The 15,430-nt window shown below is 52.2% G+C and overlaps 1 protein-coding gene across 8 annotated transcripts in view; it reads right to left on the reverse strand.

The window, feature by feature from the left end:
* The window catches only part of Morn1 (MORN repeat containing 1), a 57,189-nt gene that overhangs the window by 19,818 nt on the left and 21,941 nt on the right, over positions 1–15,430 (reverse strand). For 4 of the 8 annotated variants that reach the window (XM_029555861.1, XM_029555859.1, XM_029555862.1 and 1 more), the window contains 2 exons: positions 11,450–11,573; positions 10,811–10,968 (listed from right to left, as the gene is read on the reverse strand). In XM_029555861.1, coding sequence (XP_029411721.1) covers positions 10,811–10,968; positions 11,450–11,573 — 282 coding nt within the window. Of the gene's footprint in view, positions 1–4,317; positions 4,404–8,116; positions 8,228–10,810; positions 10,969–11,449; positions 11,574–15,430 lie in introns of those variants that run through there. The other 4 variants (XM_029555863.1, XM_029555864.1, XM_029555866.1 and 1 more) reach the window with 3 other exon arrangements.

The raw sequence follows: 15,430 nt of genomic DNA on the forward strand, positions 1-15,430 counted from the left end.
TAGGGGTGTGCGCCGGGTGAGGGGAAAAGGCCTGGGGTTTTTTGGCTTTACCAAAATCGCCCTTTTTTTTTTTTTTTTTGAGACAGAGTCTAGACAGGCTAGCCTAGAACTCACTGTTGTAACCCCAGCCAGCCTGGAACTCATGACTGTCCTATTTCAGCTTCACAAGTGCTGGGATAGCAGGCAGGCACCGCCATGCCTGCCCCACGTGGTCCCTCTTCTGAAGAGCTCAAGCTCTGTGCCACACCTAAGCTGGCTGGAAACCCCTTTGTGAAACACAGCCCCCCTCAGGCAAGCGGCTGCTCCATGCCTGCCTTCTGGAGCTCCATGTCAGAACTGCTTTGGAACAGGGAAGCCAGCGAGCTGCTGTTGGCAAGCTTCCAAGACTGGGCTAATTTGGGGTTCTTTCTGAATCTGTTTCTGACACCCCCACCCACTCCTTGCCTCCAGGAGGCTCTCCCCAGCCAAGCTGTTTGTACACAGCACAACAGAGCGAGGCTGGGCCACCGGGACAGCACCAGGCCTTGTGGGGATGCTGCAGCCCCCAATCCCCGACAGGAGGAGTCAGTATGGGGTCTCTGGGTCTCCCCTCACTTGGGGTTCCCCATTGTGTCTCCTGTCCTACAGGCAGCTCTGCTCAAATGCAGCTGCTGACCGGCGCTGCCGGGATGAGAGCAGAGAGCCAACCCAGATTCAGGCTCTGGTGCCCGCCTAGTCTATAGCCTTTTTGAGCCCTAAACGGCTGCAGCCTGGAGCATGAGAGCCCGTGTCCCTGGGCACTGAGCACTCCAGCCCAACCCCAACACTGGAGTGAGCACCACACTGGCTGACAGAGGCCAAAGACACACAGGATGGGTCCACACGGTCCTTGAGACTGGGGTACCAGAAGGGGGCAGAAACTGCTTGACGGGCCCTGAGTCAAGCCCATAGGTGAGCAGAGCTCTGATCAAATGACCATGGATGGTTGAGGGTACCCATTCTGGCCAAGTTCATGCCAGCAGTCCCACAGTGTGCAGAAATGCTGATAAGGGGTCCTGGGTGCAGGCCAGGCCACATGGGGGCCACTAGGTCAGAGCTGAAGCTGCCACAGGTGACACTTGCTGATGTGACTTCTTCCCACTGTCACCACCAGAATCTGTCTCTGTGGTAGATCAGGATGCAGATGACCTTGCTGTCTGTCCACTGGAAGGTCACAGGAGAGGTGACCTCAGCACTGAAGTCCTGCATGGATAAGAAGGACGTATCTGCAGACCTCAGGTTCTTGGCTACCTTCCTGATATTGCCCTGGAGACAGACTGGTCTGATCTGTCTGTTCCTGCTGCCTCCGCCAAGGCCCTCCATGGAGTGGCCGAGGCCCTGCTTCATTCCTTTATGCTCCTGAAGAGCCTCATCATAGGTACTGTCAGCAGAGGGTGACAGCAGAGTGGGCAGAGCCACACAGGCTGTGACAATGCATGTGGCCATCTAAGATGCAATGCACCCAGTAAGGCTGTGACCCCATGGAAGGGCTGTCACCCAGGATCCTCAGCCTTGACTCACTGCCCAAGAGCCTGCACCTCACTGCTCAGTAGACAACAGGAAGCAGAGCCTGCTAAGAGCCTGTGGATAGCTCTCTTTCTAGCAGTAGTGGGGAGGCCTCATGATTCCCAGAACTGTGAGGCGGCACTCAAGCGCCTGGTCCACAGTGTGAAGGAAGGGCTCCTGAGTTGAGTTCTCACAGCCTGCAGTGCCTGGGAGCTGGGACAGTGGGGCCAGAGGTGGGAGGGGAGCCCACAGGTGTCCCAGTGTGGACCCTGGCTGGGGAGGCCAGCAGGGTTCCTGGTAGTTGGGTGGATGGGCCCCAAAAGTCCTCAAAAGCAGCAGGCCCCATTCTGACATGACAGCAGGGTGATGCCCAAAACCTGTCCAGCAACTGTACCCTCTTAGGAAACAGCAGGGAGGAGGGCAGGGAGGTCTTTTCTTGCTTTTCTTTTAAAACCAACTGGGGCATGAGGGGTGTGGCTCAGGGGCACAGTGCATACTGGTATTTGTAAGGCCCTGGCTTCCACCCCCAGCACTGCAAAAATCAACCAAAATAAAACTGGCCTCAAATCTAGACAGCTACAGACACAGCAGAAAGTGGAGCCTGACACCCACCCCCAAACCCTAAGGTGCTTCCCTTTCCCACCCCAAAGCTACAGAGTCCTCACTGGTGAAAAGACGGAGCAGCCTGGTTAGAACCACATCACACCGAGCTGTTATTGTCTCTTTGTGCTCATCAGAGACATTCCTCGCCTTTCCCTGACTGCCAGTGTCCTCGTCAACCACAGTTCAGGGCTGCGTCTTCTGGGGAAAGTACTTCATATCTGTGTTTGTCTGAGGTCCCATCACTGAGAACCTGTCATGGTTAGAAGTTTGTTATAGGTCTTTGGTGACAGAAGTGGACATAGGTCTACTCCCACCCCAGATGCGAAGGGAATTCTATGAAGTTACCTACAGGGTCCACTCTGGTGGCTCGGTTAGGGTGGCAGCTTCCAGAGTCTCCACTAGACCCTAACTCTGGTAGTCCATGACAGGACTCTGGGGGAGGGGCTTTGAGGCCACATAAAATGTCACATGCCATCAGACTAACACCATGACCCAGACACTTCCATGGTTCAGGACACACTATTCACTGGTCTCTGATCCAGGGTCATCGTCCTTTATTTAAACGGCCAAACGATCTCAGGCTGTCCTGTGGAGCCTTTCCCCCTTGGGGCCTGTCCCTCTTGTCCCTGGAGCTCCCACCTCTGACAGGCCTCTGAGAGGTTCACTCTGAAGCCCTTCAGGGCCAGGTCTGCACACTGGTTCTTCTCACAAACGCCATGCTTGGAGACCAGGCTCCAGGTACCAAGTCTGCTCTCCGCTGGTAGGGGTCCTGCTCACATGCCCCACTATTTGTACACAGGCCTCATGTGCACACTATGTCTACTTTTATGTCAACCTATAATGTGCTCACATACACCCCTCAGCTTCTAAATGTCTGGGCCTCTTGTTCCATTTTTCATATCTGACCACCTGCCCAAGAACCCTCAAGGCAGGGACTCACAGGATCCATCTCCAGAGTCTCAACTCTGTCACCACTGTGGTCCCCACAGAGCCTTCCCCAACTTCTCAGGCACAGACCCCTCCTTGTAGGGAGCCTTCCTCATCCCATTTAGGCCCCTCACCTGCACCCCTCCTTGGCTTCAGACACTCCCTCATTGGTCAGACTTAACAGCCTTAGAACGGAGTTGTTCAGGACAGGAAAGGAGGAACGAACAACAGAAAAATCTTGAGGGGCCAGTGAGATGGGTAAAGGTACTTGTTGCCAAGCCTGATGACCTGAGTTCAATTCCTGGGAACCATACAGTAGGAGAGAACTGACTCCCCAAAGCCCTCCTACGCCCACAACTGTACTGTGGTGTGAACACACCCTCCTCCCACAAATAAACAAAAATGTAATTTAAAAATTTAGGACCTTGGAGAACTGAGAAGTCCTAGAGGGAGAGAGACAGTGAGAGACTCAACTTTACCCAGAAAAGCAGTTACCCCAAAGGGACAGCTGAATCCTGAGGGAGAGAAAGGGGTCTTCCCTCCTCCCAGCCCTCCTGCATGTCACACCACAGAGGGAACTTGCTTAGGGATAACATCTGGGGCCCCTGCCCACCCCACACATCTACTGTATGTCTTTGAACAAATGCCCTGACATCTGGTGCGCCTCCATGCTTACCACTGTTCTGGCATGGGAAGTAATGTGTCTTTTTATGCTATATATTTTTTTTCTGGGACATTCTCTCTATGTGATATGATTCCTAAAAAAAGAATTGATAGTGCAAACTTCCCTTTAAAATTACATCTCTCTCAGGCTACCTGCCATAATTAACTATAGACAATTAATATTAAAGTGCGGTGTCACCCCGGGAGGCAATGAAATTTTTAGAAATTCCTGTTACACATTCTGCCACTTTATTGGCAAGATTGAATTAGCATCAAAGGGCACCTTGGTTTTTAAAATCGTCATACAATAACGGTTGATTCTTCATAGATTGCATGTGATGAACACTCAAAACCATTTGTCCAACACATGAAAAAGAGAAATCACTCAGGCCGATTGAAAACATTCACTGGGAGGGTTTTGTGCATTACAGGGGAAAAAAAAGAAAGAAAGAAAAGCAACCTGACCTCTCACTGCAGTGAACTCTAGGTTCCCAAAACCAATTTGCAAGGGATTGTCTGAGCCATGGGCCCAGAGCCCACCTCGTCCATCCTGCAATCACTGGCCAGCAACCACAGCGTCCACCCGCAATCATCTGCACCTGCCGTATGAGTCAATGGGCCCAAATTGCGGGGCGCGGCAGACACCCCACTGAGAACAAGGAACACAAAGGGCTCTGTGCTTCAAGCTGTGGGTGGGAATTACAAAAGGTTAAGAGACTAAATATAAAAGCCCTTTGAATATAAAATCAATGTGCTTTGTTGCTAAAATCTGGGTGCTGTAATTTATCCAAAATAGGGTTTGCAATATCTGGCAATAGTCCACGTCTAGGAATTGTCGGATCTGCTCATCGAAATGCAAATAGTCTATTGGAAACTTAAAAACAATTAAACAACTGAAATATTTCATATCAACAGAATAATGAAATACTGCATTTTGCAATTACATATTACTGACATCAGGCCTCCAGAAGAACACGTTTTCTCTCTGGTTTACTCATTTGTGAAAGGGGAACATGAGGTTTCGGGGGGTTTGTTTCCACAACTGTCATGAGATCTCAGACCAAAGATCCCCGAGATCCTGAGTCCCAGCTAGCGCCATGGTGGGTCGGGGCCAGGGATGCCCTGGAGGGACAGCACCCAGAGTGGCTTCCAGTGATATGGTGGCTAGTATGCGCTTGCCAAACCCCAAGAGGTCTGGCTGCAGGCAGCGGGTCAGGGAGCTGGACTGACTCCTGTCTCCTCTATGGGCAGTGGGCTCTCAGGGGGACCCATGGCCTCTACCCAGCAGAGGATGCCTCCCAAAGCCCCTTGCCGGCAGTGTCTAGTTTTTCACTGTGTTACACTCAAGGCCATGAAACTGAGGCCAGGGGGTGCACCTGGCCATTGTCTTTTGGTCCAGAGGAATTGAAAGTGGGCTGGGGACACCAGTTGCCTGCAGAGGCCCCAGGCTGCTCCTGCCTGCAGGTGGGGCTCCCTGTACCCTGGCTGTTGGCCTCGGGCTTCAGGAACACGTTGAAACACTGATAATCGCTTTAAAGTGTATGCCACCTCCCATTCTGCTTTAATTTTAGGTCTGACTCACGCACGCTCTGCACTTCTCTCCAGAGCCTCCTTCCCACCTCCTCCTCAGGGCAGCCCGACCTCCGAGCTGGGCTGCCAAACTGAAACCCCTCAGCACTCAAGGTGCAAATCAGGAGGTTGTGGAGAACCTTCTGCTGGGTGTACATGTTGTCTTCTAGCGAGCACATGGTGGGGGTGGGCTGGGCGGTACGATCCCTGCTTCCTCTCACACAAATGACTCCAAGCAGAGGCCACAGGTCAACCCAGGAAGGAAGGAGCTGAGCACCAGGGCCTTAAGCTGTCCTAACTGTGTGTGTTCAGTCATCTCAGGAACTGTCCACTCACCTCACCAGCCACCAGCCAGGATTTGCCACCCAGACAGTCACTCAAGATCGGGGCAGAGGCAAGAGCCCAGAAAGCTCTCATCAGTAGGCATCAACTCAGCAGAAGCCCTCAGAGGAATGGGACCAAAAACTCATGGGTCTCACTCTTGTTAAGGCTCCTTGGGATGGTGCTCCTGGGCAGGGGCAGGTCTCTCACATACGAAACACCAAGCACAGCCAGAGACCACGAGGCCCCTGTTCCTGTCCTGTCTGATACTGCCATGTTCACTTACTGGGTCTTGGTCCTAGCAAGCTACATAAGCTCCAGATATCATGCTGCATGCTACTGGCAGGAAGGAGAGGCAGGACTTAGTCACACAACCATGCCAGGCCACACAGGTGAACACAATGTGCCTACCAAGATTAGGCTCTGGTACGAGAGGAAGGGGAATGAACACTGGGCATCTCTGCCAAGTAGAAATTTTGTCAGGCTACCCCACCCATGCATCCAGTATAGACGACATCAGAGAAGACGCTCAGCCACTGCGTCAGGCTAAACCTAGGGAACCAGAGAGCATGCTTCCCTCCCTGCATCTGTGCCAGAGGTGGTCCCACTTGTGACCCCCACACAGCCTGCAACCTAGCCTCTTCACTCCCCGGGACCATGGGGATGATGGCTTGCCAGCTGCAGTCGAACTAGTGGTATGCAGCCTGCTGCTTCTACCGCAGCAGTGAAACCAGTGGAAAGCTTGGGAAGGACCACGATGGTCTCAGGGGAACCTCACATTGCCAAGTTCTTCCTTCCCTCAGCACTGACAGGCCTCACAGGCTCTTAGCTAGGGTCTGCCTGAAAGGGAGGGACGCTGGCACGAAGAACCCAGTAAGCCAGCACAGCGCCCCCGTCAGGCATAGCAGCAGGATAGCCAAGGGTTCTGCTTGGTTGTTTTGAGAATACTGAAGTCTTCTCTAAGGACAGAATTCCTGGTTCACTTTCCCTGGACATGTGGGGACTGTCCTGGAGTTCCATTCTCTTGTTGCTTTCCTTCAGGACTGCAGTGCCCCTCTCTGGCTGGGGTCTCTAGCACAGCTGGGCATGTGTCATCTATGTGGGGTTTGAGTCCTTGAAGCATGTCTCCCCAAGCTGCCTCCATCCTGTTGATCCAGACAGGGGCTCTTCCTGGGAAGTCCAGTCCTTGACTTGGGCTTTCTGTCCTATACTGATACCTCAGGCTTTAGCTATCTGGCAGAAGGGGCTTTGTTCAGACTTTGCTCTTGCTGGTGGGTGGACTCAGTCCCTCGAAACAAAGCTGAACTTCTGTAGTGACTTAAGGACTCTGCAGAATGCTTGTCGGGGAAAGACACATGGCCAGAGGGCCCCTCATCCTCCAAAGGGGCTCAAGGTCAGAGTGGGACACAGGTGGGCAACTAGAGGTGCCAGGTGGGGCCCCTCCAAGCACCCCTGGGGTCCCTGGGGCAGTGTATGGGGGGCAGAGTGTGTGAGGGGGCAGAATTGGGATCCCAGGAAGGAGAAGGCTAAGACTTATGAAATGAGGGGAAGGCTGTGCTCCACTTTGCCTATCACTGGCTGGCGAGAGAAGTGCCTTCCCGGGGTCCTGGCTGTTCCTCTCAGCCTGGCCCTTTGTACTTTCCTGCCAGGGCTCAAACACACATCAAATGGCATCGGGAGAGTTGACTTCAGTTGGAGTGTTTCTAAGGGACACATTCTGGTGCTTGGTTCTGGGGGCTGAAGGGCTCCAGCAGGAGGGTGGGAATTGTGGGGCTCTTGCCCAGTGAGCAGGTCAGCCTCCGGTGCGGTCCAAGGGCCTGGAACGACCTACCCAGGGGCAACTTCTGGGCCTTCCGCCCTATCAGCTGAGACAGATGAAAAGACAAACTAAAGACACCTGCCACAGGAGAGTACTGGGCAGGAGAGTTTTAAGAGAAGTGGAAATAGGCAGCAAGCCATTTCCCCGAACCTTGGTCTGTTACTTTGGCTCAGTTTGGATTTAACTGGGTTGAACCCTCTGGGGTGGCCCTGCTTCCACCCTAGCTCTACCTGCACAGGCTGGGGTAGGGGCCAGTGTGTGACCTGAATGCCCTAGGAGGCGAGGCTGCTGTCCTTATTTTATAGATGAAGAAACAGGCTGAACTCAGCTAGAAGCAACAGGGAAATGGACCTCACAGTTGGGTCTGGGGTGCTGGCTAGCCCTTGAGGAGATCCAACCGGAACAGTGATGGGAGAAGGAGCTTAGTGGTAGAGTGCTTGCATAGCATGCACAAGGCCCTGGGTTCAGCTAAGGTCAGCATCAGACTCCCAATGTCAGGTTCAAAGCCTTGTGGTTCTTCTGATGGTAGACCCAGACTCCCTGTGGTTAGACACCAAGATGATGCACACCCCGTAGGGCCAGAAGGCACCTGGGCCTGGCTCTTGAGTTAACTGCTGGGCACGCTGGAGGCCCTTGGGAGCCTGTGTCCCCCTATGATAACAGCACCACACAAGGACCAGATGCTGTGGAGCCACTTGTGGAAGACGGAGCAGGCGCATTCTCGGCAGTGTGGAGCAGCAAGTTCTGTTTTCTGGGGCCTGTTTTCCATTGAGACCTCAGTGCTTGGTTCTCAAAGTCTCTCTAAGTGAAAGGCATGGTGCCTAGTGAGTTTTTTTTTTTTTTTTTTTTTTTTTTTTTTTTTTGTCTTTTTGAGACAGGGTCTCCTTGTAGCCCCAGCTGTCCTGGAACTCATTATGTAGATCAGGCTGGCCTCGAACTCACAAAGATCCGCCTGCCTCTGCCACTATAGTGCTGGGATTAAGGGCATGTGCCACCACACCCGGCTTTAGTGAGTATTTTTACGAAAAAATATGAGAAGCATTCTGCCGATGTGGCATGAAATTGCTCCTGTGACTGAGGTGGGGGCAGACAAAGGCAGAGATGGGCCAGATCCCTTTCCAGGATCCCCTGTATCCACAGCCCCCGAGGCCAGAAAAGCTTGGCTTCTGTTCAGGGTATACAGGGTCTGGTTGTCCTGTGGGGCCTACAACCTGCCCCACAAGGAAAGAATGTGAGACTCCGCCCCAGCCTTGTTCCCATGGGAGGGTCCACAGCCTTTGCTGCTCTTCTCAGGATGGCTGTTTGGACAAGTCCTCATTCTGTCAGAGATGTTTGCTGCCCTTGGAAAGGCAGAGTCATCATACTCTGGGGGCCTCTGGCTACCAGCTGGTAGGGCTTCTTGAGGGTCAAGGAGCCAGGAATCCCCAAAGACCTATGCTACTGAGACCCCGAACTGCTGCCCTTTTGTCTTTCCTGCCCTCTTCTGCCATGTGCCACTGGGAGCTTTCGGGAGGGCCTTGGAGGACTGTGAGGCCCCATAGGGCCTCTGAAGATTCAGTGTGAGTCTTAGGAGGCTCACGGGAGCTTAGGCACCACTGATAGGCAGAACAGCCCATGGGGAACCTGAACTCAAGCTGCTCAGGTCAGGAGACACCTGACAAGAGGATGAGTGACATGTGTTAGGGGCCACAGGCTTCACATCCAGGGGCAGAAGGGGTAGAGTCAGGGTGCAGGGACCCTCCAGCCTATAGGGGTTGGGGCATCTGAAGAAGAGAGGAGCCGGGGAGGGAGGGGTCGTCCCTGCCCAATGCCTGCTCAAAGGTTCTCGGGCTTAATAGTTGGGTCAGGTGGGAAGCAAGAAAGGGCTGTGGACCACTCTGTGGGGGAGCCACGTGTAGGGGGTTCAGGCCTAAATGGACACTTCAGGGTAGTGGCCTGACTGTATAGTCACCTGTGTGCAAGTCCCAAAGAAGGGAATCTACTTGGTGCTGTGTGTGGTTTGTGAGGCCAGAAGAGGCTGAAGCAGGACTCCACTTCCATGGCAGTCACATGGTGGAAATGTCCATGACCCAGCATCAGGGAAGCTGCAGTAAGAAGCTGCCTCTCTGCGTACATAGTAAGACTCTGTCTCGAAAAACCAACCAACCAAGCAACCAACAACAGAACCTGACCCAAGCTTTGAACACTTAGTGGAGGGCAATGAGGGTCTTAACTCTTGCCCCATCTGCACTTGGTCTCAGGCATGACGTGTAATTGCTGGGGGTGTATCTCAGTGGTAGAGCTTTGACCTGTATGCACGAGGTCTTATGTTCAATCCCTTGTAGAAGCCAAAAAAAAAAAAAAAAAAAAAAAAAAAAAAAACGACTAAATCAGATCAGGTCTGGGATTCTGGGATATGCTTTTTCAGTGATCTAAAGTCTGCAGTCTGTGTCTCAAGAGCCAGGTCCAGAACTAGGGATCCTGACTGTCAATCCCAAGTCAAAAAGTGGCCACAGGCTCCCAAACACAGGGTGTATAGATTTGCCTGAGAGACTCACCCTCTTACTGAAATTTCTCACTCCTGTTCAGAGACTAGAAGGATCAGGGTGCCGAGCCACAGCAAGGAGACCACAAGAAGATACATGAGGCCACATGGCCCCTAGTGGCACCTAGCCTGCCTGCTGGGTCTCCAGCACCCAGCTCGATCAGATGCCTGTGTTAACACAAAGGCCATCAAGTTTGTCCCTGTTGCCACATTAAGATGCAAGCTGAGTATTTATGATGTGTTGAGGTGTAAGAGGACTTAATAAAACCAGGCACAATAAACTGCAGTGATTAAACTTGGATTCAGCTCCTGAGCTCAGCACCTGCTTGCATGGATAATTCCCCAATGACCCGCTGTAAATCTGGTTGTGTACTCTTTGGGGTGCAGGTCTACCTGCCTGACCTGGGGGTAGGGAACCACATCTTCATGAAGAAATGTGAGCCAAACACATGTGAGGTGGAACAAGCCAGAAGGGCCACAGACCAACAAAGCCAACTGTATAGCTGAGCTTAGGCTGGGGTCCTACAGCCTCTGCCAGCCCAGGGCCATTTATCCTCCATGGCTGCTGGGTCTGTATGGGCCACAGGATCACCCGGGATGGGTAGCTCCACTTCCCCATGAATCACCCAGGATGGGTAGTTCACTGCTGGACTTGTGAAGAGGGGGTTATGTTGGCTCTTTGCTGACAGTGGCTCAGGCCTGGGTCCGGTCTTCCCTAGGCTTCGTTTCTCCCAGATTCACTGTGCCCCATCTGCAAGGGTGGCCTTGTCTCCCTCCCACCCCAGTTCTGAGCACTCTGTCACCTTGTATACTCCTGACTGCTTGTGTGGCCCACCACCAGGTGGTTTAACTCCACTCACCAGGCAGGATGCTGGGGGTGTCTCCCTGGTTGTCCAGTGCCTGCTCCAGATCTCCCTTGGAGAGTGGTAGGTTGGCTCTGGCACCTTCCACACTAGACCTGGGTTCCAGTCCGCAGGATGTGGCAAAGGACAGAGGATAAGAAATGCACTGGAACCCACTGGGAAAGAGACAACAAGCACCATATAGTGGTTTGAGGGGTACAGCAAGGGGGCAGAGGTAGGAGCCAGGGGCTGGAGTAGGCAGAAGGCAGGGCAGAGGCAGCCTACACCCTGGATGGCATGTCCTGACCCTGGACTCTGGGACTTGGCCTAGGCAAGACATTCAAGGAACACTGTTTGACCATACTTGGTGGGCCATGTGAGTCACCCTGAAACGCCTGCTGGGCTAGGGAAAAAGGAGCCTAGGGAGAAGGTCTAGTCAATAGGCTCCTGTACCTGGGGATCAACAGGCATGTGGCTTTCTCCAGCCCTCTACTCCCTGACACTCTGCCTGATTTCATTTCTACCCTTCCAGCTCTGGCTGCTTGACACTGTGTCCTAGGCCTGCACCAGTTGTAGTATAGGGCAAGGAGAGCTTGGGTGAGGGAGCCACGGGGCCTCCCTCCAGTCCATGCGCCCAGTGAGAGACATCATCCTTACAATGGTGTCTGGATGGGTGTCTCCTGATGGTCTTCATCCATCTTGAAAAAGCTGACCTCAGAGTATGCGGGGAGCTGCACATATCTGACTCCTGCTGAGATCTTCAGGACCCGGCCACTCTCGCCTTCCAAAGGAAGAAACCAGGATATGTGTCCTTTAGATTGTGTGAAGAATGGTAAATCCTGGCCAGGGATGTACCTGGGCCCCACCCTGGAGCTCTGCTTGGTGGGGGGCATGTAGTGTCCTATTTATAACACAGTGGACTACATTCAGCTTTGGTTGGCTACTTGGAGGGGCCCTGCTTTCCTTCCTTGGCTCTGTGCCCGGCAGAGGACTCCTCCTGGCCTTGGCACTTCTGGGGCCTCCTTTTTCCCTTTATATCTGTCTGTCCACCTTGAACCCTGGGACCGAATCTCCAGCTCTGGGGCTCTGCTTGGCTGATCTTGCACTGGTCAATTGCTTACATGCTCTGGGAGGGTCTCTCCCTGACTGGTTCATGGGTCACCATGCTGAACTTGCCCTGGGACTGTCAGGGGCATGGGGTGCCTGTGGCAAGGCCCGCTTCCATCACAGTGCTTGTTCCTGGGTGGACATCAGTGCTCATTCACCTTGACCTGGGCTAAGACTCAGTTTTACTCACCCTTCTCCCCAGGCACCTCACTCCCCATCTCCCACAGGGCCAGGCACAGTGCTGATGCCTAGAGAACATCTGCCGAGTGGACACACCCACTGAATGGCCAGGTGTTCCAGGCCTAGGTAGCTCTGGAGCACAGGGACTGAGGACTGGGCAGCATGGTCTCTCTGAGCCATTGAGCACAGACCCATCGGGCCCGGCTGGGGCAGGTAGAGGTGGTGGAGCTGACCACCCGGCCACACCTAGAGGATCCAGCAGGGTGGAGTCTTGGCCAACATATGGGGAACATCTTAGGTGCTGTGGATGGAGGCAGGACAGCTGTGCCAGTGATGGGCAGGTGAGTGGGATGAAGTAGGGTGACAGTCCTGAGCTCCTAGACCTAGTGTGGAGCTCTGAGCTGCTTCCTGCCTCACACATAACTTGGGAAGCAACCAGTTCTGCAAACTGAGGCTAAGCTTAGGCAAACTGGCAGACCCTAGTTGGGCTCTGCCTTGAGGCAGCAATGGAAAGGGTCCACTCAGATCCTTGAGGCTTCCTAGCAAATTCTCTCAGCTGATGAAAAAGAGCTGGACATCTGGGGAAGGAGAGAGAAGGGACACTGTAGGTCTTGGGTATGGCAAAACACAGCTTAACACACACATTCAAGAAGGCACCATGAGGCTGTGGAAAGAACTCAAGGGAACAGAGCCTGAGACTCACAAGACTGGGGATGGCTTGACCCTACCCAGGCACCTCACTCTCCAGGTAGAGAGACTCAGAAGTCACCAGAGACCGGCAGGGATCTCAGAAGAGCCTTGCTTTAGTATTGGGGAAGAACTGGTACTGGATAGAGCTTTCCTCCAGACCTAACAAATCATGAGAACAAGACCAAAAGGATTAAACCATCTCAAGTAACTTAACTCTGCTCCAGAACAAAGGCTCAAGAATATTTATAGGAATTCAAAAATGTCTGGCATTCAATCAAAGATTACCAGGCACGCAAAGAATGCGGGAAAGTACAGTGTATAAGGAGAAAAATTAATTGGTAGAAACTGACCCAGGATGACACAGGTGTTGGAATTAGCAATCAAGGGCATGAGGAAGATTATTAGAAGCCGGGTGGTAATCCCAGTACTCAGGAGGTGGAGGCACAATCATGACATGCTCAAGGCCATCCTCAACTACAAAGAGAGTTTAAGGATAACCTGGACTACATGAGACCCTGTCATCTCAAAAGACGAGAAGGGGTGGGGGAACAAAAGTGTGACAGTGTTCTTGTGCTTAGCAGTGACACAGAAGGAAAAAACGAGATGAAAACTGTAATGTTGCCAGTTGTGGTGGCTCACACCAGCAATCCCAGCACTCAGGAGGTAGAGGAAGGATGGTTTGCTGCAAGTTCAAGGCCAGCCTAACATACATAATAGTGAGATCCATGCCAGCCAGGGCTACACTGCAAGATCCTGCCTAAAAAAAAAAAAAAAAAAAAAAAAAAAAAAAAAAAAAAAAAAAAAAGAAAAAGAGAAAAAAGAAGGGAAGGAGGGAGGGAGTCAGAAAACAACAGGCTTTTAACGCAGTCTCATAGATGGGTAGTGACCGCAGTGACAGAGACACTACTGGAAGACATAACAGTGAAAAGGTTCCAAAACGAACCCCACGTGTGAGAACCCCGCAGCAAAGGGCCCAGTCACATCGTCGTCAACTGTACAAACCAGTGATAAAGAGGACTTTGTTTTTTTGAGACAGGATCTCCCTGTAGCCCCAGCTGTCCTGGAACTCACTATGTAGACCAGGCTGGCCTCGAACTCACAGAGATCTGCCTGCCTCCTGAGTGCTGGGATTAAAGGCGTGGGCTACCATGCCCGGCCCATCAAGTGGAAATCTTAAAAACAATCAGAGTCTAGGGATACTGGAGACAGAGGTACAGAGGACAGGGGACCTCTTATCACAGACAGTGCAACTGGGAAGATGATAGAGTAGCTAGCAACTGGGCAACACTGAGAAAGAACCAGGATTCTACAAGGGGAAGACAGTTCTCAAGAAGGAAAGCAGATTCAAGGTGCTTCCCGACATACAAAGGCTGAAAGAGGCCATCTAGCAAGCCTTCGTTACAAGAGCAGCAAAGGCCAAGTCCTCAACAGAACACCATACTAGATGGAGACCTGCATCTACAGGGGGAAGAAGAACCAGAAATACTGATTAATCTGGTGAGATTTAGGAGTTATAATTAATGAGGCAGGGACTACCAAGATGGCTGAGTGGGTAAAGTTGCTTACCACCAAGCCTGATGACTTGAGCTGGATACCAGCAACCCACATGGTGGAAGGAGAGAACCGGCTCCTGCAGGTTGCCTTCTGACTTCCATGTGTGCATCATGATATGCATGCACTCACACATATACACACATGCACACAAAATAACCTGATAATTTTTTTTTAAATCAGTGAGAGCCAGGTGTGGTGGCACACACTTTTAGTCCCAGCATTTGGGAGAGAGAGGCAGGTGGATCTCTGAGTTCAAGGCCAGCCTGGTCTGCACAGAGAGTTCCAGGTCAGCTGGGGCTACAGGGAGACCCTGTCTCAAAAAGACCAAAAGAAAAAAAAAAGGAAAAGAAATTAATGAGGTAGGGCTGCAGAGATGGCTCAGTGGTTAAGAGCACTGACTACTCTTGCAGACAACCTAGGTTCAATTCCCAGCACCCACATGGCAGCTAACAACCATCTGTAACTCCAGTTCCAGGGGCTCCAATGCCTTTTTCTGACCTCTGCAGGCATTGCATGACATGGGTGCACTTACATACCTGCAGGCAATACACTTATACACATAAAATAAAAATAAGAAATATTTTTTAAAAATTAATGAGGCAGCCGGGCGTGGTGGCACACGCCTTTAATCCCAGCACTTGGGAGGCAGAGGCAGGCGGATCTCTGTGAGTTCGAGGCCAGCCTGGTCTACATAGTGAGTTCCAGGACAGCTGGGGCTACAGGGAGACCCTGTCTCAAAAGACCAAAAAAAAAAAAAAAATTAATGAGGTAACAGAACAGATAAAACAATTAGAAATGGAGTGGGGGCGGGGAAGCAGGCGGGACACATGAGAAACAGCACCAGAGTTTGCATGTACTATAGGAACAATCATGCTAAACGTGAATGGTACACAGCTTCAGTTAAAAAGGAGAGACTGGCCGGGAATGATGGAACACACCTGTGATCCCAACACTGAGGCAGAAGATTGAGAGTTTGGGTCTAGCCTGAGCTTCAGAGAGAGGCCTTGCTTCCAACTTCAAAATGAACTGGGAATATCACAGCAGTAGAGCTGCTTGTCTGTCATGAATAGCCCTGGCCTCAATCCCTGGGGTGGGGGACAAAGGAGG

The sequence above is a fragment of the Nannospalax galili genome, unplaced genomic scaffold, assembly GCF_000622305.1.
Source record: "Nannospalax galili isolate Female #2095 unplaced genomic scaffold, S.galili_v1.0 scaffold806, whole genome shotgun sequence".
In the NCBI taxonomy this organism is placed as follows: Eukaryota; Metazoa; Chordata; class Mammalia; order Rodentia; family Spalacidae; genus Nannospalax; species Nannospalax galili.